The sequence below is a fragment of the Aristolochia californica genome, unplaced genomic scaffold, assembly GCF_029961685.1.
Source record: "Aristolochia californica isolate CCGP_79_NKW_82.1479 unplaced genomic scaffold, dmAriCali1.0.hap1 SCAF_4, whole genome shotgun sequence".
Lineage (NCBI taxonomy): Eukaryota > Viridiplantae > Streptophyta > Magnoliopsida > Piperales > Aristolochiaceae > Aristolochia > Aristolochia californica.
Window position 1 is genome coordinate 4340027 of NW_027182103.1, and position 24597 is coordinate 4364623.

A 24597-nucleotide genomic window follows, 5' to 3' on the forward strand; every position below is an offset into this window, starting at 1 on the left:
AACCAATCTTTGCGTAGCAGTTTAATATTAGAAATAGATGCTTAAGCTTGTTGAATCCGAGAGAAAAATAAAGAGACATTGCTGAACTAAAAAAAGAAGAGAATGCAATTAAGGGAAGGTGGGGCATAAACGAGGTGTTGGACCAACTTCTCAAGATTTTCAAAACTTATCTCAACTTGGCAACTTTCCTTTCTTAGTCATAGTTCTTTTTTACTATAGGCAATCTTCTTGACTTAAATCTCATACGCTAGATCTCATGAGTAGGATTAGAAAAGAAAGTTTCCAAGTTTGGATTCTTACCAAGATAATTCCACAATTCTGAGATAGTTTCTAAATTGAATCTCATGAACTAAGATTATGAAAAAAATAGCTTCAAAGACTAGAGTTCTTAGAAAAGGTAACTTTCCAAGTTTGGACTCTTACCAAAATAATTCCACAATTTTGAGATAGTTTTTAAATCGAATCTCACGAACTGAGATTTTGAAAACAACAACTTGCAAGACAAGAGATCTTACCAGATTGAAATCCTAATCCATAGATGGTTCTGAATTCCAGTACCCTTGCAAAGATTGAGATTAATGAATGAACTGTGTAAGCATCCAAGTAAAAGGGAGTACATTACTGTTGTTCTTTTCTTACTACCTAATGATTAACACATGAGGCAAAACAATATCCTTTGTTATAATACTGACGTAAATAGAAGATAAACTCTTCTTAACATCCACCCCCTTGAAACTTATCAACTCAATAGCTTAACACTCAATTCATGAAGAGAAGAGAGCAACAATATGCACGAGATAAACTACAACCCGATAACTACACGAGTATTGAAGAACAAAAGACCAATTTTTCTCTTCATATATGTTGGATTCATGGGAGATGATAACAGATGGAATCCATGCATGGGAGAGCAGAAGGGCGTCCTTCAAGCTTCAAAAGAAATAAATAATACAACAATCATACCAATGAAGTGATATTTATCTATTTTAAAGGGAAGTTGCTACATCGATTTCACCATGGTATATTTTATCAACCGAGCAAGGAGAGAATATATATTCATGGAATCTTGAAATCCAATCACTGCTCTGATACCATATTGTTTTCAGGATTCCATGGTTGTAATGCTTGTATCTTCAGGTAAAAGGAGGGGAAAAAAAGAAGAGAAGAGAAGGAGAGATACAAAGAGAGTTCAGATGGTAGAGAGGAGAGAGACCACATGAGAGAAGAGTAGGAAGAGGATTAGTGAGAGTGAATCCCTAATCCTCCCCCTTAAACTTTTATTTATAGATGTTAAAGAGTAGCAATTACATCCATGCCCTTCACCCTAATAGGTGAAGTTAAAAGCCAAAAGATCATAGAATATTTACATCAATGCCACCCAAGCTTACCTTCTAACAAACCCATTCCCAACCCAAAACCTGACGTTTTTTTTTTTCAAACCTCAACCTTGACTCACAGGGTGGAAACTAAAACCCATCCCTTGATGTTTGGGTTGGGTCGGGTTGGATTCCTTGCGAAACTCGACTTAATGCCACCCCTATACACAAAGTCTACTTGATTTCATTGGAATATTTATATGCTTTCAATGATCTGTTAGAAAAAGGAATGTAGAGATTATAATGTCTCACAGGTAAACTTAGAAGAGAAGAACAATGGTTGCCCAAAGAAACAAAATTACTGATCATCAGTGCTAGAGATGACCCTCCAAATTACGAATTGATCACTAACCACCAACCCATCAATGTAGTCATTGAACCAGTGAGGTAGCTTTCATAAACCACAATGCTAATTGGTTCCCTAAGATTTTTATTGGAATTTGTAGCAACTTCTTTCTAACTGATAATACTAATGTTATGTGTAATGCTTTTTTTATTTTTTACTTTTTGTAATTTTTAAGAATTTATAAGATTTTTAAGCATTTTTATGGTTTTCATATATTATTTATATTTAAAAATGAGTGGTCATACGAGGCTAACTATGGGGACAGGGCAGGGATGTGGTTGAGGGAAATGGTACATGCCTAGGACGGATTGGTTTTCCAACCTTGGTCCCTTTTTTTTCTTGGTCAGGGTCGGGGTCAAGTTTTGGGATCAATGGTCAGGGTCGATTTGAGATATGGGTCGGGAGTTATGTGTAATGTTTAATTATTATTTTTAATTTTTTTCAGAATTTTAAAGATTTTTTCGGATTTTTATGATTTTTACGTATTATGTATATATATATATATATATTTTTTTTTTTTTTTAAAATGGACTACGATACATTGTGGCATATGGGTAGGGGTGGCATCTACCCGAGTCGAGCCTGAACTTGCCTATGTTCTAGCCGAACTTGAATTAAATATTTCAAACTTGAGCTCGAGCCTAAAATTGTTATCGAGTTCAAACCTAATAATTTTAACCAAGCTCGAGTTTCAACATTCATTTAAAACTTTTCAAAAAATACAAGTCTCGAGTTCATGCTCCAACATACATTTAAAACTTTTCAAAAAATATATGTCAAATAAATTGTATATAAAATTATGCATACATTTTACATAAAATTTGGAATGTCGACTACTTAAAATTGGGCATAAGGGTGGCATCGAATCCAGTTAAGTCTGAACCATGTTCAAGCCTAGCTTGATTTTAATATTTTGAACTCGAACTCGGTCGACCCTAGCCTCAAACGTAAAATTGTAATCGAACTCGAGCCTAATAATTTTAACCGAGTTCGAGCTCGAGCTTAACCTACATTTAATACTCTATATAAAATATATGTCAAATAAATTATATATAAAATTATGCATACATTTTAAAAAAAGAATGATAGGGGAGGTTCAAGATTGAATTTCAATAATGGATTAGAATGCACCAATATTATTTTTTTTTACTCTTAAATGTTGTCTAGCTTATTTTGTAATTTTTGAATCTGGCCATAAATTTAATATGGCCTCCTTAGTGTCCCTAGTTGAAAATTTATATTCTAGGAAAAACTAGAAATGTTTTTCCTATGATACATATTTCCAAAAAAACCTTTAAATAAAATTCTATTACTATTGGTGACTGATTAGAAAATTACAAGAAATATTTTAAAATTTTCTTAGGAATGTTAAATGGACCTCTTATTGCCTCTTCTAGGGAAATAAATAAAAATTAATAATCAATCTAATATATTACTATACTTATCGATAATTTTTTAATCAAATAAAATGTCAAACATAAAATTGCTATGAAAATTGCCTAATGCTAAAAGTATTATAGCATCAATTATCAAATACTTATGCAAAAACTTTCTATACGGTTTTCTAGCCCATCTTAGCAGGAAAATTTTAATGAGAAAATTATATAATTTTTAATAAGAATTTTCAATTAGAAAAATGTTTACAAAAAACATGAGACATTAATAGTCCATAGAAACTTATTTATACTAAAATGTATTTTTAATTTATTCAAGAGCCACGAGAAGGAGAGTTAAATTTTTTTTTCCTTTTATGATTTCGCACGTGAGAAATCATCTTCACAGGGGGGGGGGATATGTCTCCCCTTAACTTAGGTATTCTGCAGTTCTAGTTTTCTGCAGAGACGAGGAACGACGTTGGCTTTCTGCCGTGGCGAGGAACAACGCTGAGGGAAAATTTCGTCGGGGATAACGGTTGTGACAGAAGCGGCGACGACGACGGAAACAAAGGTGAAGGCAGATGAGTGGGAAGAAATCGAGCAATGGCCACAGAATCGGTGGCGATGGAAAGGCATAAAGTTGTCGATGAGGCAGCTGTCGACGACGACAGAGGCGGCCACAACAGCGGCTCGGTGGTGACGAGGGGAGGAAGAATTTCCCCCCCTCGCTCCTGCTCCCGCTCCGCTTGGTGCTCCGGTCTCGACTCCCCCAAATCCCGCGCCACTCGTTAAATTAACGAACTGACTTGCGAGTTTTCGAGACGAACTTTGATTCGGTCGAGATTGGCTTGTTAATTTAAATGAGCCTATCCGGATCTCGAACTCTGCTCGAGATTCGGGTATATTCGTGAGCGGCTTGGTTCAAAGCCACCACAACATATGGGGGTCGTGGCTCGGATTTTGACTGACCCATGCCCACCCAAATAAATTGGGGACCATCGGTAGTGGTGGCCTTGAACCGATTCGTGAAAAGCTTATGCTCGGCTCAGCGTAGCTCCCCTGGACGGCGGGAGACCACTGTGTGCTTGCGACTCCTAATTTCCCACCGTTTGAGTGTATATATTTTATTTGAATTCAGACTCTGAGACTCGTTTATCTGCAATCTGCGTTGTTCTGAGAGAGGCTAGGACTCCTTTCTCTGCAGTCCGGCCTACTTCTGTGATCTTCTTCCTCAGCCCCTTGACCGGTCAGCCAATTGTTGTAGCCGACGGAGCGGTCTAGCAATAACAGGTAAGCTAATCTAGTTGGTCTGCCCTATTTCTCCATGTCTAGGTTGAAATTCGGGTCCAAATCTTCGATGCACTTCGTTCAGCGTTTTTTTACTGCATTGAACCCTGACGTCGCTGTTCGATTGACTGTTTGCGTCAAGTTTCCGAGGAAGAAGGATAAGAAAAGAAGATAAAAAGTATAATAAAATAAGAGTAGCCTGTCCGTCAGTCGGTGTTTTCTCCATTACGGTTGGTGTTTCGTGGATTCTCTTCACTGTCTTTTTCATATTCTCGGTCTTTTCTTCTCCCTCGTATATGGAATCAAAATTTTGAGAATCGCTGCAAAACCCATCAAGACAAGCGACCCTATCTTCCTCCCCGGTTCAAAACCCAGAATGCGTTTATTTATTCGTTGAAGGAAAAGGTAATTTTTCCCAAAGGATGTTGTTGTTTTGTGCAGAGAATATCTGTACTTTCTTTTTCTGCAGAAAATATGTTGTCTTTTTTCGAGATTTTCTGGGGCCAGAAGCGGCCATCAAAGATTGCAGAGTGCAATTGTAAGAAAAAAATTATTTTCTTTTTTTGTTTTTGTTTTTAGATGAATTCAACATAAAGTTGGCAAGCTTGTTTTAGCTTGGTTTCTATTCTAAAAAAGTTTGTTCTTTTGGTTATTGAGTTTTCGCAATTTGATGTCTTCATCTTAATTTTCCTGCTTGAAGATATTGGTTTCGTTCATGATCACATTACATTTGCATTAATTCCTGATCGTTTTACATTTGCATTATTTTTTACCGTTTGTTTTTATTTATAACATTTTCCCTGTTTGGCGTCTTCATTCTTAAACTCATTATGTCTGTTTTCGGATGATTCCACACCTCTGGGTACTTTTATCTGTTTTCAATTAAATGTATGGGATAACTTCGTTCTTAAATATATGGGTTTCCTGACTGAAATAACCTTGGTGTCATCTTTGCTTTTCGACTAGATCTTACCTTACTGGTTTTGTATGTTTGGAGTTTTTTTTTACGAAAAGTTCTCCTTTTCCCGTTTCATCCAGCTACCTGTTTGATAACATTTCAGACCTTATTTTATTCCTTCTTCTATTTTTAGTAGAGCTTTGTTTGATAAATGTGTGTTTTTGGATACTGTAGAGGTTCTATTTGCGTGGTTTTTCTATTTCTGTTTGCCTTTCAGTGTAGTGTTGTGTTTTATATCTTTTGTTTCTTCTTTAAGTAGAATGAAAGATCTCTTACCTTTCAGTTTTCTTTTCTTTCTTTTGATGGCTGTCGATTTCAAAATTAGCAAGCATAAATATTTCTGCAGTGTCTGCTTATCTGTCAATTTAAAGCCAGTGTCTCTGTTTATCATTATATGAGCTTTGCAGTAAAATTGTCTGTCAACCGTCTGCAGCTGCATTGCTGACTAAAGTTCTGATTTTGTGTGATCTAAAAGTTTCTGAATTTCTATGGTTTGATCCTTGTAATTTTTATTCTTTTTTTTGCGTGTTTTTATCTTTGACCAGATCTTTTATTTGTTTTCCCTAACTTTTTCTTGCATTCAATCAGTTGTCTGGTATAATCATTATGGCTGTTGACATCAAAATTTAAATTCTCATTTCATGTTGGTAATTGGGTTCTGGCCTTCTTAAACTGATTTGTAGCCTTGTAATCTATCTTTTTCATATTAAACTAATTGACTAGGTTTCCATTTGTATTTTGTGGCTCTTGAACTCTTGAAAAGATTGTTTGGTTTGTTAATTGGTGTTTTGTATTTTGATCTTATTTGTTACACACTCAATTAGAGAAAGTGTTTCCTTCAGGCTTGCCTTTTTGTGCCACCGAAAGCTTGGAATGTTTTTCATTCTCATTCTTTGCAAGATGATATATTAGCTTTTGAAATATTCTGCTGCTACTGCTGCTAACTATGGGGTTGAACTAGCTTTGGAGTTTAAGCCAGCTGAACACCCAGTGGAGCCATTTAATAATGATCAGCCCGTTACATGTTCATTACTGGAGCCTTCTATTTTGAATGTAAGGGTCAATTGTTACTTAACACAAGTTCTCTTTAGCTTCGACTTCAACTAAGTTTTCAAGAAGAAGCTGTATCTATTTAATTTTCATTGGCAGGTTCGATTTTTGTTTACAAATGTTCTTTTAGTACTCTAGGAAAGTTGAGAGAGGAAATAAATTGTGTAGCAGATTAGTGATGGACCTGATGGTGGGAGTTTCTGTTATATGTTAATTATATTTAGGCTGTTGTATTCTTAGGTGTATTGTGAAACAATGAGGGAAAGAGCTTGTTGAAGTCTCTTCACGTAAATATAATAGTTTCATAGTCTAATTGTCAGGTCTTATATATTTTTGTGTGTGTATGTATATTGTTAACATACAAGTCTAGGGGTATTTTGGTCATTTCCCGTATAGTATGGCTATTAGATAGAGAATATCTTATTTAACTCTAGTGAAATTTTCATTCAATTTAGACATGTATTTTAGGAGATGTGTAATTTTGAGTATTGAGGGGCATTTTGTCCTTTTGTAAATTTTCACTTAAATCCTGATTATAAAGAAGTTGGATGGGCTTTTCTGGCTCGGATTCCCAAGCAACAAGGCTGCCTTCTTCCATAACTCTTTTTCTTCTTCTATTTTCTCCCCAAATCACATATTTTTCATGGTATTAGAGCAGTAACACAAGTCTTGGGCAGGTTTCCTTCGATTTTGTTGATTTTCTCTCCATTGTCAGCAATCTCCTTGAAGGTTTTTCCTAGATTTCGAGATTGGTAGGGTAAAAATTCCAATTTTTCCCTTTTTCTACTTATCTTAGCCTATTGGCTAATGATTACTGCTTCTATTTGATTGATTGTTAGGATTTAGAGGTGTTTGATGATCCCAATTTGAGGAAATTTCTCAAATTTGCCCGTGTCATCAACCCAATGCTTGCATCATCATCCATATAGCTTGCATTATCCTGGTTTCTTGCAATTAGGTCACTCTTTAATTGATTTATGGTCTCAATTGCCAAAATTAATCACTATTGGTTCGAAATTGAGTGAATTGGGTACTGAATTGCCCTAATTGAATTTGGTGTGTGGCCCACTTGACTGCGCAAGCATAGAAATTTGGGGAAAGTGTTTCCCTTTGGTTAATTCATGCTCTAGTGCTGACTTGTGGTGTTTGGTGATATTTAATGGCTGATTCTAGCACACGAGTTGCTGTCCAGAGAACTGCTAAGAGCTCAAATGTGAAATTCTCTCAGTCTATTCAGATAACTATGATTCGGTTGAATGAATCAAATTATATAAACCAGTTCAGATCATTTTTGATGTATTTGAGGGCCAGAAAAATGGCAAAATATGTAACTGATGATCCCCCGGTGCCTGTTACTGAAGATTGGGTGGTAGAAGATAATTTAATAATGACCTGATTGGTCAACAATATGGAATCTAGATTTAGTGACCAGATTTTGAGTTACAGTACTGCAAAGACAATTTGGACTACCTTAGCTTTCATTTTGTCTCAAGAAAGTAATTTGTCAAGGATCTATGAGTTATATATGAAGTTCTTTAATATAAAACGTGGAGGTAGATCAGTGATAGATTATTTTACTCAGATAAGGGGAGTATTATAGGAGATTAGTACATTCCATCCTTTTACTACAAATGTTGAAGACATTCGTAAGAAAGAAAATCAGATTCAAGTAGCCCAGTTTTTGGATGGTTTGGGGGCTGAGTATGATGTTATTAGAGCAAGTTGTTGGTCAATGAGGATGACCACCCTTGAGCAAGCCTTTAACAGAGTTCTTTGAGCTGAAGGTACAGTTGTAAATAAGAATGAGTTAGGTGGAACTCTCTTAGAAGCAACTGCTCTTAACCTTTAGTCTTCTACTGGTAAACCTGGTGGTAATAATAGAGGTAGTGGTCGCTCTTACTCTACCAATGGCCATGGCCGAAATGATCGGGGAGATTTGAAATGTGTTAATTGTGCTAGGACTAATCATATTTCTGAGAAATGCTGGAAAAAATTTGGTAAGCCTTCCTGGGCCAACTCTATAGTCACAGATAAGGACACTTCCACACACATTGGATCCTATGGGGAAATTTAGCAGTTATTACAACAATTTGGTCAATTGATTGCTTCATCTACTGCTTCTCAGATTATCGAGACTCTTCCTTATTTCTCAATGAGTGTCATGATGGCTAGTATAGGCACGAATGCACTGAATGTGTCTCATTCTCCTTCTTGGATCATTGATTAAAGAGCTTCTACATACATGTCTGGTATGCTCTCCCTATTTCAGTCTATTATTCCATCTCATTCATATCGTCGAGTTACTTTAGTTGATGGATCTACCTCTCCAATTCAAGGGGAGGGTTCAATTCACATTACTCCACAAATATCCTTAGATTCTGTTTTATTTGTACCAATGTTTCCAGTTAATCTCTTGTCAGTGAGTCATATAATTAAATCCTTAAATTGTTCAATAACCTTTTTTCCTACTTGTGTTTTCCAGGACTTGCAGACAAAGAGGACGATTGGTTCAAGACATGAGAAGGGATGACTCTACATGTTGGATGATGTATCCGTTTCTTGAGTTATAGCTCTCACTACTGCAAATTCTTCTTACTTGTGACATTTGTGTTTGGGACATCCCTCACTAGCTAAGTTGCGTCACTCTTTCCTTTCTTTGCTAGCCAATATTTCATTTAATTGCAAATCCTGTCAGCTAGGAAAACATCGTCACTCCAATTTCCCAATTAGTTCTAGTCAAAGCACCTAGTCGTTTGAATTAGTCCACTTTGATGTATGGGGTCCATGTCGGGTTCCTAGTCCATTTGGTTTAAGTATTTTGTGTCGTTCATTGATGATTTCATTAGAGTCATTTGGGTGTCTTCTACGGGAGAAGTCTGAAGTATGTGATGTATTCCTCAATTTTTTCAATGAAATAAACAATCATTTTGGTGCATGTGTTTATGTGCTTCGTACTGACAACGGTTTGGAATATCTTAGCCATAAATTCACAGTATTTTGTGCTTCTCAGGGTATTGCCCATCAAAAGTCTTGTCCTTGTACACCACAACAAAATTGGGTGGCTAAACGTAAAAAATAGACATCTCCTTGAGGTTATAAGGACTCTATTACTGCATCTAAATGTTCCTAAATCTTTTTGGGGAGATGTAGTTTTACCTTCTTGCTTCTTGGTTAATCATATGCCCTCATCTGTTTTGAGATGTCAAGTTCCTGTTCAGGTTTGAAAGCCCAATTGTAAATTGTTTGATGTGGCTCTTCGTATTTTTGGATGTACTTGTTTTGTTCATATGTTTGGAACTTCAGTTGATAAGTTGTCACCTTGATTTGTCAAATGTGTTTTTTTTGGGTATTCTCGTTGACAAAAAGAGTACAAATATTATTCAACGGAAGACATGTGTCAGTCGATGTGACCTTTTTTGATCATACTCCAATGTTTTCATCATCTATTGAGCTTTTTGTATAACTTGAATCTCTTTCTGACAGTCCTGTTCCTGTTGCAGTTTTGGATGGACCAGCTTCATATAGTTCTTCATTGCCTCTTTGCTTTTATATACGTCACTCTCATGCTCCTATAATGCCTCAACCAGTTACCTCTACAAAGATCTCTTCTCATGATCCACTAACTTCTTCATTGCTAGTAGATCCTGTTGTCTATGATTTGGACTTGCCTATTAGTATATGAAAAGGAAAATGGTCATGTAATTCTCATTTGATATCCAAATATGTGTCTCTTGATTTTTTGTCCCCATCCTTCAAGTCCTTTGCTATGTCATTGTCTACTTCCTATATACCTCGTTTAGTGTAGGAAACCTTGTGCTCTCTAGAATGGAAACAAGTAATGGATGATGAGATGAATGCTTTGGTGTCTCGGGGAACATGACATCTATGTGATCCACTTGCAAGATCAACTATTGTGGGGGTGTCGTTGGGTTTATACTATCAAATATAATGCTGATGGCTTTATTGAACGGTACCAAGTTTGGCTGGTAGAGAAGGGGTATAAGCTGACTTTTGGAGTTGATGTCTTTGAGACATTCTCTCCTAAGGCTTGACTTACTTCGGTACGTATCTTAATATCTGTGGCTGTTAATAAGGTTTGGCCTCTCTTTCAGTTCTATGTGAAGAATGTCTTTCTATATATGGTGATCTACATGAGGAAGTGTATATGGAGCAACCTCCTAGTATGTTTTTCATGGGGATATAGGAAATGTGTGTAAGTTGCAGAAGGCTATTTATGGAATTAAACAAAATCCACGGGCCTGGTTTGAAATGTTTAGTGATGTGGTACTGTAGTTTGGGTATTATAGGAGCCATTGTGATCATTCTATGTTTCTTCTTAAAAGGAAGACTGAGATGGTGGTTTTGGTTATCTATGTAGATGACATTGTGTTATCAGGTGATGATCTTGATGGTATTGCAGAAGTTAAACAATATCTGGCTACATATTTTTGTACAAAGGATTTGAGCTCTCTCAAGTACTTCCTTGGCATTGAAGTTGCTCGTAGCATGAGAGGTATTGCTCTTTCTCAAAGAAAATATATATTGGACATTTTACAGGAGTATGTTTTATTAAGTTCTGAACCCATAGTTACCCGCATGGAAGTTAATCATAATCTATATGACACTTAAGGTCCTACACTCAAGGATAAAACTCAATACCAACGATTAGTAGGTAAATTAATTTGTGCTACAGTTATCAGGCCGGATATCCCATTTGTTGTGGAAGTTGTGAGTTGGTTCATGGAAAATCCTCAGAAAGTCCATTTAGAAGCTGCTCAGGGGATTTTGAAGTACTTGAAGGGTGCATCTGGAAAGGGTCTTCTATATACTCAGAATGGGAAAGTCGATGTACTTGGGTATTTTGATGTCGATTATGCTGGGTGTAAGATGGATAGAAGTTCTACGTCAGGTTATTGTTGGTTTCTTGGAGGCAACCTAGTAAGCTAGAAAAGTAAGAAACAAATAGTTGTGACTAGGTCCAGTGTAGAGGCTGAGTATCGAGCAATGACTCAATGCAATTAGGGAGTTTATGTGGATTAAGTCTGTGCTTTTTGAGTTTGGTTTTAAGTTACCTGACCCTATGGTTATGAATTGTGATAACCAGGTAACCATTTTTATTGCCAGCAACCCTGTATTCCATGAGAGAATGAAACATATAGAGGTTGATTGTCACTTCATTAGAGATGCAGTTATGTAGGGGAAGGTGGTAATTCCTTTTGTAAAGTCTTCAGACCAGTTGGGAGATATATTTACCAAGCCTTTAGGAAAACATGAACATGTATCCATTAGTGATAAGCTGGGATTTTTTTATATCTACTCTCAAGTTTGAGTGGGAGTGTTAAAATACAAGTCCAGGGGTATTTTGGTCATTTCCCGTATTTTCCACATTTCATTTTTCTCTTATAGTATGGCTATTAGATAGAGAATGTCTTATTTTATCTCTAGTTAAAATTTCATTCAATTTAGACATGTATTTTAGGAGATATGTAATTTTGAGTATTGAGTGGTATTTTTGTCCTTTTGTAAAATTTCACTTAAACCTTGATTATAAAGAAGCTGGATGGGCCTTTCTGGCTCAGATTCCAAGGCAGGATAGCTGCCCCTCTTCCAAACTCTTTTTCTTCTTTTATTTTCTCTCCAAATCATATATATATAAAGGGTGTATGATCCAAGTGCTTGAATATAGTTTGTGAAGATTTAATTATATACGCATTATTTAAAAGTAGGTACAATTTTAAATGTAGGTCGTGCTCGAGCTTCAACTCATTTAAAATTCTTGAGCTCGAGTTTAATTTAAGGCTCGAGCTTGAGGTCTTCAAGGTCAAGCCAAGCTCAAACCTACATAGGTATGAGTTTGGCTCAAATCAATGCCACCCTTAACCATCGGGACCAAATAACTTTCCATTTTACCCCTTCTCTTTCTTGTTCCGTCAGATAGAACCCTAAGTTGCCGAAGATGAAATTGGTGGAGATTTTTTGGTCCGGTTGCTTGGTTACGGCTCGAACGGTGATGGTTGACAGTCAATGATCAACCGATCTGATTCTGTATGTGATTTTGCTTGGCATGTTTTCCATAGCTTTCTCATTAGTTCTTTGTAGAAATCTTTGCATTTGGCTGCTAAAAAAGTGTTTCAACATTGTTTTTAAAGGCAAAGGGAAGTCCCATAAGCTTTAGAGGTAGGTGACAGCGGGCGACCATTTTTCCCATAAGTTATAATCCAAAAGGACCAGGTTGATATTTTTGATCCTTACATTTCACAAGCTATTCATTCTCTGCTTTCTGTATGTGGTTGTCAATTGAGGAAGGGTACTTGACTCCACCTGATTCCATTGGATCATTCATATGTTTTCTATGATGTGTTGGAAAGAAGGATGCAGAGATTATAATGTCTCACTGGTCAGAACTTATAAGAGAGGAAAAATGGTTGCTAAAATGTACAGAATTATGGAACACCGGTGCCAGAGATGACCCTCCAAATTGCACCTCAGTCGCTAACCACCAGACCATCAGTGTACTCTTTGAAGTTGATAGGGTAGCTTTGATGTACCACAGTGCTAATTGGTTCGCGCCAAGATTTTCATTAGAGTCAGTAGCATTTTTTTGTCTAACTGATAATATTTAGGTTATGTGTAGTGCTTAATTCTTTACTTTTTAGAATTTTGAAGTATTTTTTTATTTTTATTTTAAAAAATAATATCTTAATTGTGACATTATTCCGGTTCAACTGGCAGTTAAACCCGGTTGGACCAGACCTGGTCACTCACTGAGTTAGTGACTGGGTCGGGTTTAATAACATTGTTTCAAACCATTTTTAAATCATTAGCAAATTTTAACTTATATGAATTATCTAATGAAAGAAGTTTATGTTTTACATGTTATTTTGTTTTCATAGTGTAAAGCAATTGTAATTTTAATTTAGAGATGATTAAAATAAACTTTATTTTTTTGGTTTTTGTTCGTATCTCTTGGGGTTTCTTACAATATCAATAAAATTAATTTTTCTCTTTTTTATTCATTAATTTTTTTTCTTTTTTTCTTCCTGTGCATCACAAGGAAACAACTTCAATGCTTCATGGTAGCCACCTTCACCTCCTTCCATTAAAGTTTCGTTTCGTTGTCTTATGCATTTCCCGCACTTTGTTTCCTAAATTTTTCTTGAGGTCTAACGCTTAACATACCCATGAATCCTCAGTTCATTCGCTGATCTATATGAAGATGGACCCATCAAAGAGAGAAGATGGAGAGGCTTCCTCAAGCTTGATTGTGACAGAGAAGCCTCGCGTAGAACCATTAAAGCTTCCGACAGTCGAGGAAATTCGGGGCCAAGATATATGGAATAACTGTGCAGTACGAAGTGTTGTCAGCGGCATAATGGGTAATCCTCAAATCTTGAACATTTAGTTTTTTCTTTGCATTTTGGTTTTTGTAGGACTGTACGTTTAGCTCAGTGACATTCATTCTGGTTAGTTTTATTGAGGTTTTTTGCAGTTTAAACTGTGATTGGCCTTTCTGTGAAAGTATTGGTTGTAATTGTATTCATATTTTCCGAGGATACTCTTTAACCTTTTCTTTTTCTCAACTTCTTAATTGTAGATTTTACAGGACTGTCTCAGAAGGTCAGGCAATTTCAGAAATCTTGTGATATTATTATTCGCCAAAAACAAAATACTTAAGTCATTTTCAAATTTTAGTGATATTCTCTGGTGGAGTGTCTGAACTGAGTAATGTGATAGCCCTTTTTTATACTAATTTTGATAGCCCTCGGACATAAATTTTTCTAAGATATCTCATTTCATTTTGTAGCAGTTTTTTTTTTTTTTTTTTTTTTCGCTTGGTCAATGTTTGGAAAAATTCTAACAAATGTGTATTTTGTGGTTAGCTTCTAATTTTGTCTCTGAAATTTGTAGGGGGTGGACTCGGTTTGTTCATGGGTATGTTTCTTGGGGCTTTGGATAATCCTCTAATGCAACAGGAAATGAGTGCAAAGCAGCAATTTGCTTATACAGCAAAGCAGATGATAAGAAGAAGCTGGAGTTCTAGTAAGACCTTCGCTTTGATGGGTTTTATTTTTTCAGCGGCTGAATGTGTTGTAGAGAAGGTAACTGATACGGAGCAGAATTTCATAAATAGATGGACTTTCTTTTAGATTGGATTGATTAATTATAACAATTTTACTCTTTGATTTTAGGCTCGAGCAAAACATGACACCACTAATACTGTTGTTGCTGGATGTGTAACTGGAGGTGCAATATCTGCCAAAGGTATATTTGATGTTTTCATCTTGGAAAGTGACTACTACTTGCCAGGAAAACACAACATGACCTTGAGTCTAGATACTAATCCACTTGTTCTTTGCAACCATAGCTGATGACCTTCGACAGGAACTTGCTTTAATGATATTTCTTACTTTGTTAAAAATATATTAGAGCTCTCATCTTTTCACATTTTCGCTTGAGTTGGAGAATGCTAACTTAAATCAATTATTCTTGCAATGCATTTGTAAACTCCTACCTATATTCAGCATCATTAAAAAAAAAAAAAACTCCTACCTATTCATATTACTTGGTATTGTAGTTTCATTGGTTGATCATAATCAAACACATTGCTGTTAGGCCTAAAGATTTTTTTATACTTTCATTGCCTATGGAAGAAATGGTCCACAGGATCTCTCCCTTTATGCCATGGTTGTTTCTACACAAATAATGTGGTTTAACATGTTGGAATTCGGATTTTGAGATTTCATTCCTACAAGATAGTAATATTAATTGTAGATACTTTGGAATTGTTCTAGTTAAGTGGAATTTTCTTTTCTTTTTGATCTGGAGTTCAAATTCCATTATCATGCATTGGAATAGGAATTCCAGATCTCTTTCCGTCTCAAGTCTTTAGTGCGTCTTGTCTTTGGGTCAGCGGGAGGCTCGTGTGGTGCCCATTAGGTTGCTGCCAATGACCATGGGCCAACACCTATTCTCCAATGGTGACAAGCATACCAACACTTGTACACGGCCTCCAAGAAACATTGAGATATGATTGTATGTGCTTGAGAGATAGCAGATAATAGTTAGAACACCAGATATGGGTAAGTCCCTTCTTTTTATGTTTTTAAATAGTGTTCGACTTTTATTGCATTAGAAAATAGAAAAAAGGAAAGTAAATCCGCAAGATATAATGGGAAGGAGCATCCAACCACCAAGGATGTGCGGGACATCTCTTCCTTTGCCAATGCATCTGAAATGTTATTAGCAGCTTGCAACATATGCAGCCAATGCACCAAAAGATGTTCAGATATGCTTGATTTCGTCAGATACCTCCTTGGAGGAGGAGAAGACTCCTTCATCCTGCTGACTACACTTGCAAAATCACCTTCAATTATGACTGGAGCTGAGAATCTTACTATACAGATTCATTCCTTGCAATAGGGCCTTGAAGTCATAAATTCCCTGAATCGCCAATTCCAATAGAACCTGAGAATACTGAAAGGAAATTCCCTTCTTGATTTCTAACAAACCCAGAGAGGGGATCCATGGAATATGAGCATCAGAGAAAGTGGCTAGCAGCTTCCAATGTAGCTGTATCATTGAGAGTGGAGGAGGTAAGCCCTTAAAAGTGTCAGCCCATATAAGCATGGTCTGGAAAATGTTCTCTATAAGAGCCCCAACAGATTTTGATGATCCTTGGGAAGTCCTTTCATCTGTTTCTTTCTCTTGGAAGACGTAAGCTTCTATTACTTAGGTTTTTATTTAAAGTATTATCTTATAGATTCTTATTTCCTAGAGTGTAAGGGGAGCGGGGACATTATTATCATTTTTATCAGTATTTAGATTATCTCCTCCTCACAATTTAACATGAAATATTCTCTGTCCAGCAATGTCTTTCTTCTTCCACGTTCTCTCTCCTCTTCCACTCCGTTTTTTAGTTTTGACATGGTATCAGAGTGCCAACGGTTCCGAGATGCAGAAAGATAAAAAGATGGAAAAGAAGAAGGGAAGGAAAAAGAAGAAAGATAAGTTGTTTTCTAAACTTCTTCTCTTTTGCGATCTAAAGAAGATGTTTTTTCTCCTGTTCTGTGGCAATCTTAATTCTCAACTTTGACTTCTAGTAGTCCACCTCCCGATGATGTCTCTGGTAGGACCCTTTTGACAGTAAGGGCCCATACAGCATCTGGTCTCTTGTTATTGTTTCTCAAATCATGATGGATCTCTTTATTAGCTAAGTTGTGCTGGTCTAGTCTCTGGATTCTGTCTTTTTGTGTTCTTACCTATTAACCAAAAAATCCCGTTTATTATGTCTTTCAAAAAAAAAAAGAAGTCTTCTGAAGCAAAAGCAGGATTCTCATCCCCTGTTTTTTACCTGATCTGACAGGTCCATTCATCAATGCTCTGATTAAACTCCTCCAGTGCTTTTCGTTGATGCAATAAACTCCTGTTTCTAATCAGCTTTGTCTGCATCTTGTCAATCAAGTTCTGCGTTGCTGCAAGAAGCATGCGATTTTGCTTTTCGGGCAACAAGAGCCCTTCCTGACTGGCCTTTTCTTTGCCTGTTTTTCTTTTAATTGTTAGCAGCATGTGATGGCTAGTCCTATACTTCATGTTTCTGGCCTTCTATATTGACCTTTCAACAAGTGGCAATGATGTTGCCTTGACTGCTGCATCTTCTGCATGCTTTTTACTTTTTGAGGCCTCCACTCCTAGCATAGCAGTCTCAGAGTCTCACTAAGTATAACCCTTCACATCTATGAAATCCACTTTCACTGTGCTGGAACTGTAATTATTCCAGAAGTTCCTTGAACACTTTGATGAAGCACATCATTAGCTTGAAAAAAGGCCAAGTGTTGCTGTCATTGGATGGAGAAAGTTATCTTCTTGCTTTTCTGTAAGGTCGCCAGGCGTTGGGTAGTATGTCATGGTTAACTTAGACTTCAGGTTGACAGAATAAGTTATTCACAAGAATCTGGTCATTCTCCCGTGAATTGCTGTTTCTTGTTCTTTCTTCTTATATTATGCTAGAATTCCGTTTTTGTCTTTCTTGTTCTTTCTTCTTCGAGTTCAATCAGTTCCTACCTCCAGTCGGAATACCTTTTCTAAGGAAGGGGAGGGAAGGGCAAATACCTCTGCTGGGGAAAAGGAAGTTTAGAAATTGCTCCAACCAACAGACAAGATTCTCAAGACAATGATAGTAGAAATTGCAGAATACCAGGTTCCTTGTGGATTTTTTTTCTTTTTTTTTTTTTTTTTGAGAAAAGCTGCAAGGTAAAGCAACAAGAACATCGGGAGCCACCCTCCTTAGCAAGAGAATCAGCAATATAATTGGTAGACCTATGATGGAGAGTCCATTTACAAATATAATGCGCATGGATCTATTGAACGGTATAAAGCTCAGCTTGTAGTGAAGGGGTATACACGAACTTTTGGAGTTGATGTCTTTGAGACATTCTGTCCCATGACTCGATTTACTTCGGTACATATCTTAATATCTGTGGTTGTTAATATGGGTTGGCCTCTCTTTCAACTCGATGTGAAGAATGCCTTTCTATATGGTGATCTACAAGAGGAAGTGTATATGGAACAACCTTCTGGGTATGTTGCTCAGGGAGAGACAGGAAATGTGTGTAAGCTGCAGAAGGCTATTTATAGACTTAAACATAGTTCACAGGCCTGGTTTGAAAGTTTAGTAATGTGGTTCTACAATTTGGGTTCTATAGGAGCCATTGTGACCATTTTATGTTCCTACTTAAAAGGAAGATTGGTATGGTGGTTTTGGTTGTCTATGTAGATGACATTGTGTTATCTGGTGATGATCTTGATGGTATTATAGAAATTAAACAATATCTGGCCACACATTTTTCAGACAAAGGATTTGGGCTCTCTCAAGTACTTCCTTGGCATTGAAGTCGCTCGTAGCAAACGATGTATTGTTCTTTCTTAGAGAAAATATATATTGGATATGTTACAAGAGTATGGTTTATTAGGTGCTAAACCCAACCCCCCTCAAAGTTAATCATAATCTACATGACACCCAGGGTCCTACACTCAAAGATAAAACTCAATACCTACGGTTTGTAGGTAAATTGATCTATGCTGCAATTACCACACTTGATATCTCATTTGTTGTGGGAGTTGTGAGCCGGTTCATGGAAAATCTTCAAAAAGACTATTTAGAAGCTGCTCGGAGAATTTTGATGTATTTGAAGGGTGCACTTGGAAAGGATCTTTTGTATTGATGTACTTGGGTATTCTGATGCGATTATATTGGGTGTAAGATGGATAGACGTTCTATGTCAGACTACCGTTGTTTTGTTGGAGGCAACTTCGTAAGCTGGAAAAGTAAGAAACAGACAGTTGTGGCTAGGTTCAGTGCAGAGGCCGAGTATCGAGCTATGACTCATACATTTAGTGAATTTATGTGGATTAAGTTTGTGCTTCTTGAGTTTGGTTTTAAGTTACCTGACCTTATGGTTATGAATTGTGATAACCAGGCAACCATTTTTATTGTCAGCAACGTTGTATTCCATGAGAGAATGAAACATATTGAGGTTGACTGCCACTTCATTAGAGATGCAGTTATGCATTAGAGATGCAGTTATGTAGGAGAAGGTGGTAACTCCTTATGTAAAGTCTGTAGACCAATTGGGAGATATATTTGTTAAGTTGGGTCCAAAGCTCATCCCAAAATGACTAGCCAACTTAGGAAACTTCTTTCCCAACTAATAAACTCAAGATCTTTGTATTCACTAATCCATGTGGGACTATTCCTTAGCACTCCCCCTTATGTTTAGGCCCTCTTTTGTGGATCTACAAGTGGATAATTTAGGTGTAGGCACTCTTTTATGGTTCTACAAGTGGATAATTTAGGTGTAGGCCCTCTTTTGTGGCTCTACAAGTGGATAGTTTTAGGTGTAAGCCTTCTTTTGTGGCTCTACAAGTGGATAGTTTAGGTGCATCCCCTCTTTTGTGGCTCTACAAGTGGATAGTTTAGGTGTAGGTTCACATATGAGTACCTGCTCTGATACCATATTAAATTTATGGAAAAGAGAAAAACTTCATTGACTTGATGTAATTTGAGTATATGAACCCCTATTTATAATAGAAGAAAGTAGTAGAGTCCAATTACAATTAAACTATCCTAGTCCCAAGTACACTCAAACTCTAACGCTTAAAGATAAGTCCTAGCATAATTATATAACTCAACAGAAATAGAAGACTAACATAACTAAAACACCTTTAAACTATGACTCTTTTGTGTGACCTTCCTTTGCGAGACTCCTGTAAAACTCCACCATATTAATTCTGGTTCTGTGAGAATTCTAACTGTGAGAGTTCTGTAAGAGCCTTCCATATCTTCTCTTCAACACTCCCCTCAAGCTGGGAGGTAATGGCATCCCAGCTTGAACCAAATAACATAGATGTAGTAATAAGCTCCTCCATCACGGTGTCCCAACATTGGGCATTGACTCTCAAAGGTAGAAATGGGTAATAAAACATAAGTCGAAACTAAACTCAAAGGATTTTGAACAAATATAGTGATAGTAATCGCTAAAGTGGGTAATGTCTGTCATTCACAAGACGACGATAAAAGACTCACGAGTACCAATAAAAAGTCTCAATAGACTTAAAACACCCATATAAATAAAAGGGACCAACCAAAGCAATGCTTTAAAAGGGTTTGGCCAAAGGGGTAAGTGAGAGTCAAATAAAGAACGGTAGGAGTAAGTTTGCCAAATAACAATAACATGATAATGGGAATCAAAAGAAGATAAGAGTAATTCCATAATAATGTCTCAATCAAAGAGACATAATAGTAATAGTGGATATGGGCTAATGCCCAAATAATGAAAGTCTTTAATAAGGACACAAAATAATCCGCTACGAGTCCATCCTTGAATAAGGAAACTTTAATACTTCTGATATCAATGTCTCCAAAAATATAGCTCAAAATCACAAACGGTTTGTTGATTAAGAAACTAGACTCAAATATTTTTAATTTGATATTAAATTTGACATAAAAATATTCATTCTTGAATATTTTATGATCTCTTTATTCTCTTTATTTTGTATCAAGACCCTTGCTGACTCCAATGCGAACATCTCCTTAAATATAGATCAGATGGACATGAAAATTTCTCCTTCTGAAACTAGACTTCAATACCTCTCATCTAGGTATAATTTCTGTTTATAAAATATACTTCTTTTGAGAAAAAGAATCTGATAGATTTCGGAATATATAATCTGGTCGAACTAAGTACTCTTTCTTCTTTGGTTTGCGACCATGGACTCTTCCAAGATCGATATCTCCATCTAGAAAACTCATATTGAGAATTGGATGAATAAGTAAGAAAATAGACCTTCATATCTTTCTTTGAATATATAATTCTCCCTGTAAAGTCTTGTTTTTTATGGCATAAGCTAGCTCGAAAGTTGAAGCTTTCTGCTGCTACTCGAACCTCTCTTGCAATCTGACCTTTGCTGCTTCAAATACCGATTTCACTTTGTAGAAAACTCCGATTGCCAAAATTCGTTTTGCGTTGGAAAATAGACTCGAATATCTTTCCGTCAATATATAGTATGCAATATGAAAAACTCAGTATAAAGGTGAAAACACAAAGTAAACAAATGGGTAAAGGGACTGCAAATAGAGAAAAAGATATATACGAACCTAAGCTGATAGAGATAATTGATTAGAAAAGGATCACATGTGGGACTATTCTTTAACAATATTTTCCTAGCTTTTGGAAAGACGTGAACATGTATCCATTAGTGACAAACTGAGATTGTTTGATATTTACTCGCCAACTTGAGGAGTGTTAAAATACAAGTCCAGGGGTATTTTGGTTATTTTCTATTTTTTCTACTTTACATTTTCTTATAGTGTGGTTATTAGATAGAGAATGTCTTATTTTATCTCTAGTTAAATTTTCATTTAATTTTAGACATGTATTTTAGGATATATGTAATTTTGAGTATTGAGGGGCATTTTATCCTTTGTAAATTTTCACTTAAACCCTGATTATAAAGAAACTAGACGGGCCTTTTTGGCTTAGATTCCAAGGCTGCAAAGCTGTGCCTCTTCCAGAAATCACTTTCCTCTTTTATCTTCTCCCTAAACCACATATTTTTCATAACTTAGTTGTTTTAAGTAGAAAAAACTAAAGAACAAAGTGTCTGGTCTAGTTTAAATATGTTTAATCAAACTATTTTCGTCGAATTTTCTCTTTTGATCAATTAAACCAGAACCGGTCAGGTCATGGTGTTTTGAAGTGGGCCATTTATTAATCAGGTCATGGGAATGAACCCATACCCGAACCCATTTGTTAATCAAGTCGTGTGAATAAACCCAAACCCGACCAATTTATAACTTGGGTTGGGTTTGGGTCAAAATTTGCTGTCTCTACCTGGTCGGAGTGTGGTAGTTACTAGTTGAATGAGTAGACATTGATGGGTGGGATGTGATCGACCTTAGGGTGGACATGTCCACCATAAAATTAGGTGTACTCCCCTAGGCTTATAACACCTATCATAGAGTGAATTTCACTCTCTTCTCAGCTCCCCATTTTGGTTTTCCCACTATTGAAGTTTGGGTGGCAACATACATAGCAAGGCTCACAAGTGGAACAGGTTGGTTCAGGTGCTAGTTTGGGCATAGTGTTTGAGTGCCGTTCCAGCATCCCCCACCCATGACACATCTGCTACCTAGAGCTGTAAGTCTCTCTCTCTCTCTCTCTCTATATCAGACTTCCTCTCTTGTGAATAGTAATGCAGGAGACATATAACTCTTGTAATCTATATTGGGAAGATGCATATTCTGAAAAACCATATTGTAGCAATGGAGACTGAACAGATAGGTACTGATTGTGATGCTCTAACATGTGACTTCACCCATTGACATGGAGGTCAAATTATATTTTGATGTGTATTATCTCTAGTTGTTTTTCATGTTCTTGTGGTGCTATCTTTATTGGTCAAATGTATGGGCATAACTACGTTAGAGGGTGTAGGGGTCATGCGTCTGCTTTTGTTTCCTTTCATTATAGTTTAATTTAAATTCACCCAGGAAACTTAAAAGAGTCCAGCATACCATAAAGCAAGACATCAGCTTTTGTGCTTGGTATTTGAAACATTCCAAATGAGAACAAGACTAGATGTAGCCTCAATAAAAGAAAATGTCCGTACATCTTTTGTCAATGCTTAGGTGGAAGTGAAAATTTGATAAGTACAGATCACTGATATATTCTGTTCAACTAAATGAAATTTACCAACTAGTGGACACTACTCTAAAATTGGAAAATGTGCTCTATATGAGAGCTACTACAGGAAAATATAATTTATGAAGTTATAGTAGCTACAAATATAGCTGACTGGAATCCAAACCTTAAAAATTTCATTCTTTCTTTTTGATTGTTATGCCTTTAATTTGTTTGAAAGTCACATTAACAAAACTAAAAGCTACTCAGCATTTTGGTGGATGTCAATGGATTCATGAGATAACTGTTGCTACTGCTAATCAACCGGGACTGACTTGTGGCTCCATTTCTTAGATTTTCCAAGCCCAGTTTACTAAATATGAGATATTCAGATTCTTAGTCAATGAGCAACAGATTTTCGAGAAAATTGTACGGTCTTGCCTTGTATGACGTCTGTTGCCTTATGAAAGATTCAGTTCCATACGTGCATGTCTCTTGAGAGTTACTTGGGATGGCTTTCTTGGTTCTATGCCTACTCTGATGAAATTTGCATGTCAGGTGGACCAAAGGCCGCCTGTGTTGGTTGTGCAGGTTTTGCCGCGTTTTCGGTCGTGATTGAGAAGTTTTTGGACAGGCATGATTAGTAAATAGGTAGTCAGTTGCGAATGATTTCTTGATGTGGTATGTACCCTCCATTTACAAGATGTTCTTTGTTTTGAACAACAATTGGTTCCATTTTTAGTGAAAGGTCTCAGGTAGAAAAAGGGGGATCCTTTCGCAATGTAATTTTTGACTTACTCAGGCTTTTATTTACGAGACCTTCCAGGGAAGCATCACGAGGTACGTTTTCTGGGAATTGTGGTTTGAGCCACCCCACTATGAGAAGAGTTTCTCAAGAGTTTTTTAGTTATTTACTAAAAAAAAACGCATGAGCGTTATAAAATAATGGGTGTTGTCAATATTGATCTCTGGGACTTGAGCTTCCAAGACCATTTCAATCAAGAAGCCAGGAACTGTTATATCTCTTGGTTAAAGCCATTAATTTGTTGAAGTTAAACCTTTTTGATAAATGTGGGAGTTTAATGCAGTGCAGATGCAAGCAAATGGGTCGCCTACTTGTTTCCTGGCTTCTTTCTACGAATGCAAGTTTCGTGGCCCTCCTACTCGGTTTATGGTGAAGTTTCTGAAAGAGCTTGTATATGACGGAGGAAATGAGAATTGTTCATCTTTTCTGTACTTTCCAGCCAAAGAAATGATATTTGAGAAGGGAAGTTGCAATTCCAAGCAAATTATAAATTAAAAAAATATAGATTAGACCTTTAAAAAGATTTATTTAAAGAGTTTCTTAACAATGGTTTTTGATCAAAAACGTATTTTGGGCATAAAAAATTTAGGAAAAAGCTTTTAGGGGTTGAGATTTGCTAGAACAAAAAATGGAAATAAGGAACTTTTAAAACAAAGGCTATTTTTGGATCCCTTAAGTAGAGTCATTCTACTCAATAGACTAATCACAATATATTGTTTTAGAAGGTCTTTGTTTGTGTGTGATAGATAGATAGATAGAAAAATAGAGATAAATAGAGATATAGAGAGGGTTGATCCAATGCGAAAATCTATTTGGTGTGAAACATGTGAAACATTTATCTGGTCATGATCAATGCTAATTTACACTAAATGATTATATTTGATCAATGCCAATTTGCACCACCATAGTGAGATTTTAATTTTTTAAATTACCTTGTGATCCTTGGTAGTAAATGATCAATCAATCTAATGCAAGTTTATTGAATTGAAGTTTAAATCATAAGAAAAATTATTCTTAATTTGTTATAACATGTTTTAAAGTTGGATATGCATGTATGTAACATGTTATGAATGTATGGAACATGTTTTAAAGCTGGATATGTATGTATGGAATATGTATAACCTAAGGTTCCAAAAACTTCAAGTTGTACCTCAATCAATTTTAAAGAGTTGAGGTTGTTCTCTTTACATGTATAGAGTTTTGAAAATTTCTAAACTACTT

General features: G+C 36.3%; 1 protein-coding gene across 7 annotated transcripts; it reads left to right on the forward strand.

The window, feature by feature from the left end:
- The first annotated feature begins 4145 nt into the window (after positions 1 to 4145).
- Positions 4146 to 23357, forward strand: LOC137962983 (mitochondrial import inner membrane translocase subunit TIM22-4). Of its 7 annotated transcripts, XM_068810146.1 has the most exons (7): positions 4722 to 4790; positions 6305 to 6396; positions 13448 to 13469; positions 13587 to 13769; positions 14302 to 14492; positions 14583 to 14655; positions 23130 to 23357. In XM_068810146.1, exons 3-7 carry the CDS (start codon positions 13460 to 13462, stop codon positions 23213 to 23215), a joined length of 543 nt encoding a protein of 180 aa, XP_068666247.1. In that variant the 5' UTR covers positions 4722 to 4790; positions 6305 to 6396; positions 13448 to 13459; the 3' UTR covers positions 23216 to 23357. The 7 variants fall into 7 exon arrangements, with proteins under 7 accessions (XP_068666242.1, XP_068666245.1, XP_068666244.1 ...); XM_068810141.1 differs by lacking the exons at positions 4722 to 4790; positions 13448 to 13469 and adding an exon at positions 4146 to 4388; XM_068810144.1 differs by lacking the exons at positions 4722 to 4790; positions 6305 to 6396; positions 13448 to 13469 and adding exons at positions 4149 to 4388; positions 8876 to 9027.
- Positions 23358 to 24597: the final 1240 nt, after the last annotated feature.

Excerpts from the sequence above, each read along its gene's own strand:
- LOC137962983 (XM_068810141.1), top strand. The coding sequence starts at position 6,366 with ATGTTCATTACTGGAGCCTTCTATTTTGAAT. Across the intron at positions 13,770-14,301 it reads TGTTGTCAGCGGCATAATGG|GGGGTGGACTCGGTTTGTTC; the intron begins GTAATCCTCAAA and ends TGAAATTTGTAG. Across the intron at positions 14,493-14,582 it reads CTGAATGTGTTGTAGAGAAG|GCTCGAGCAAAACATGACAC; the intron begins GTAACTGATACG and ends CTTTGATTTTAG.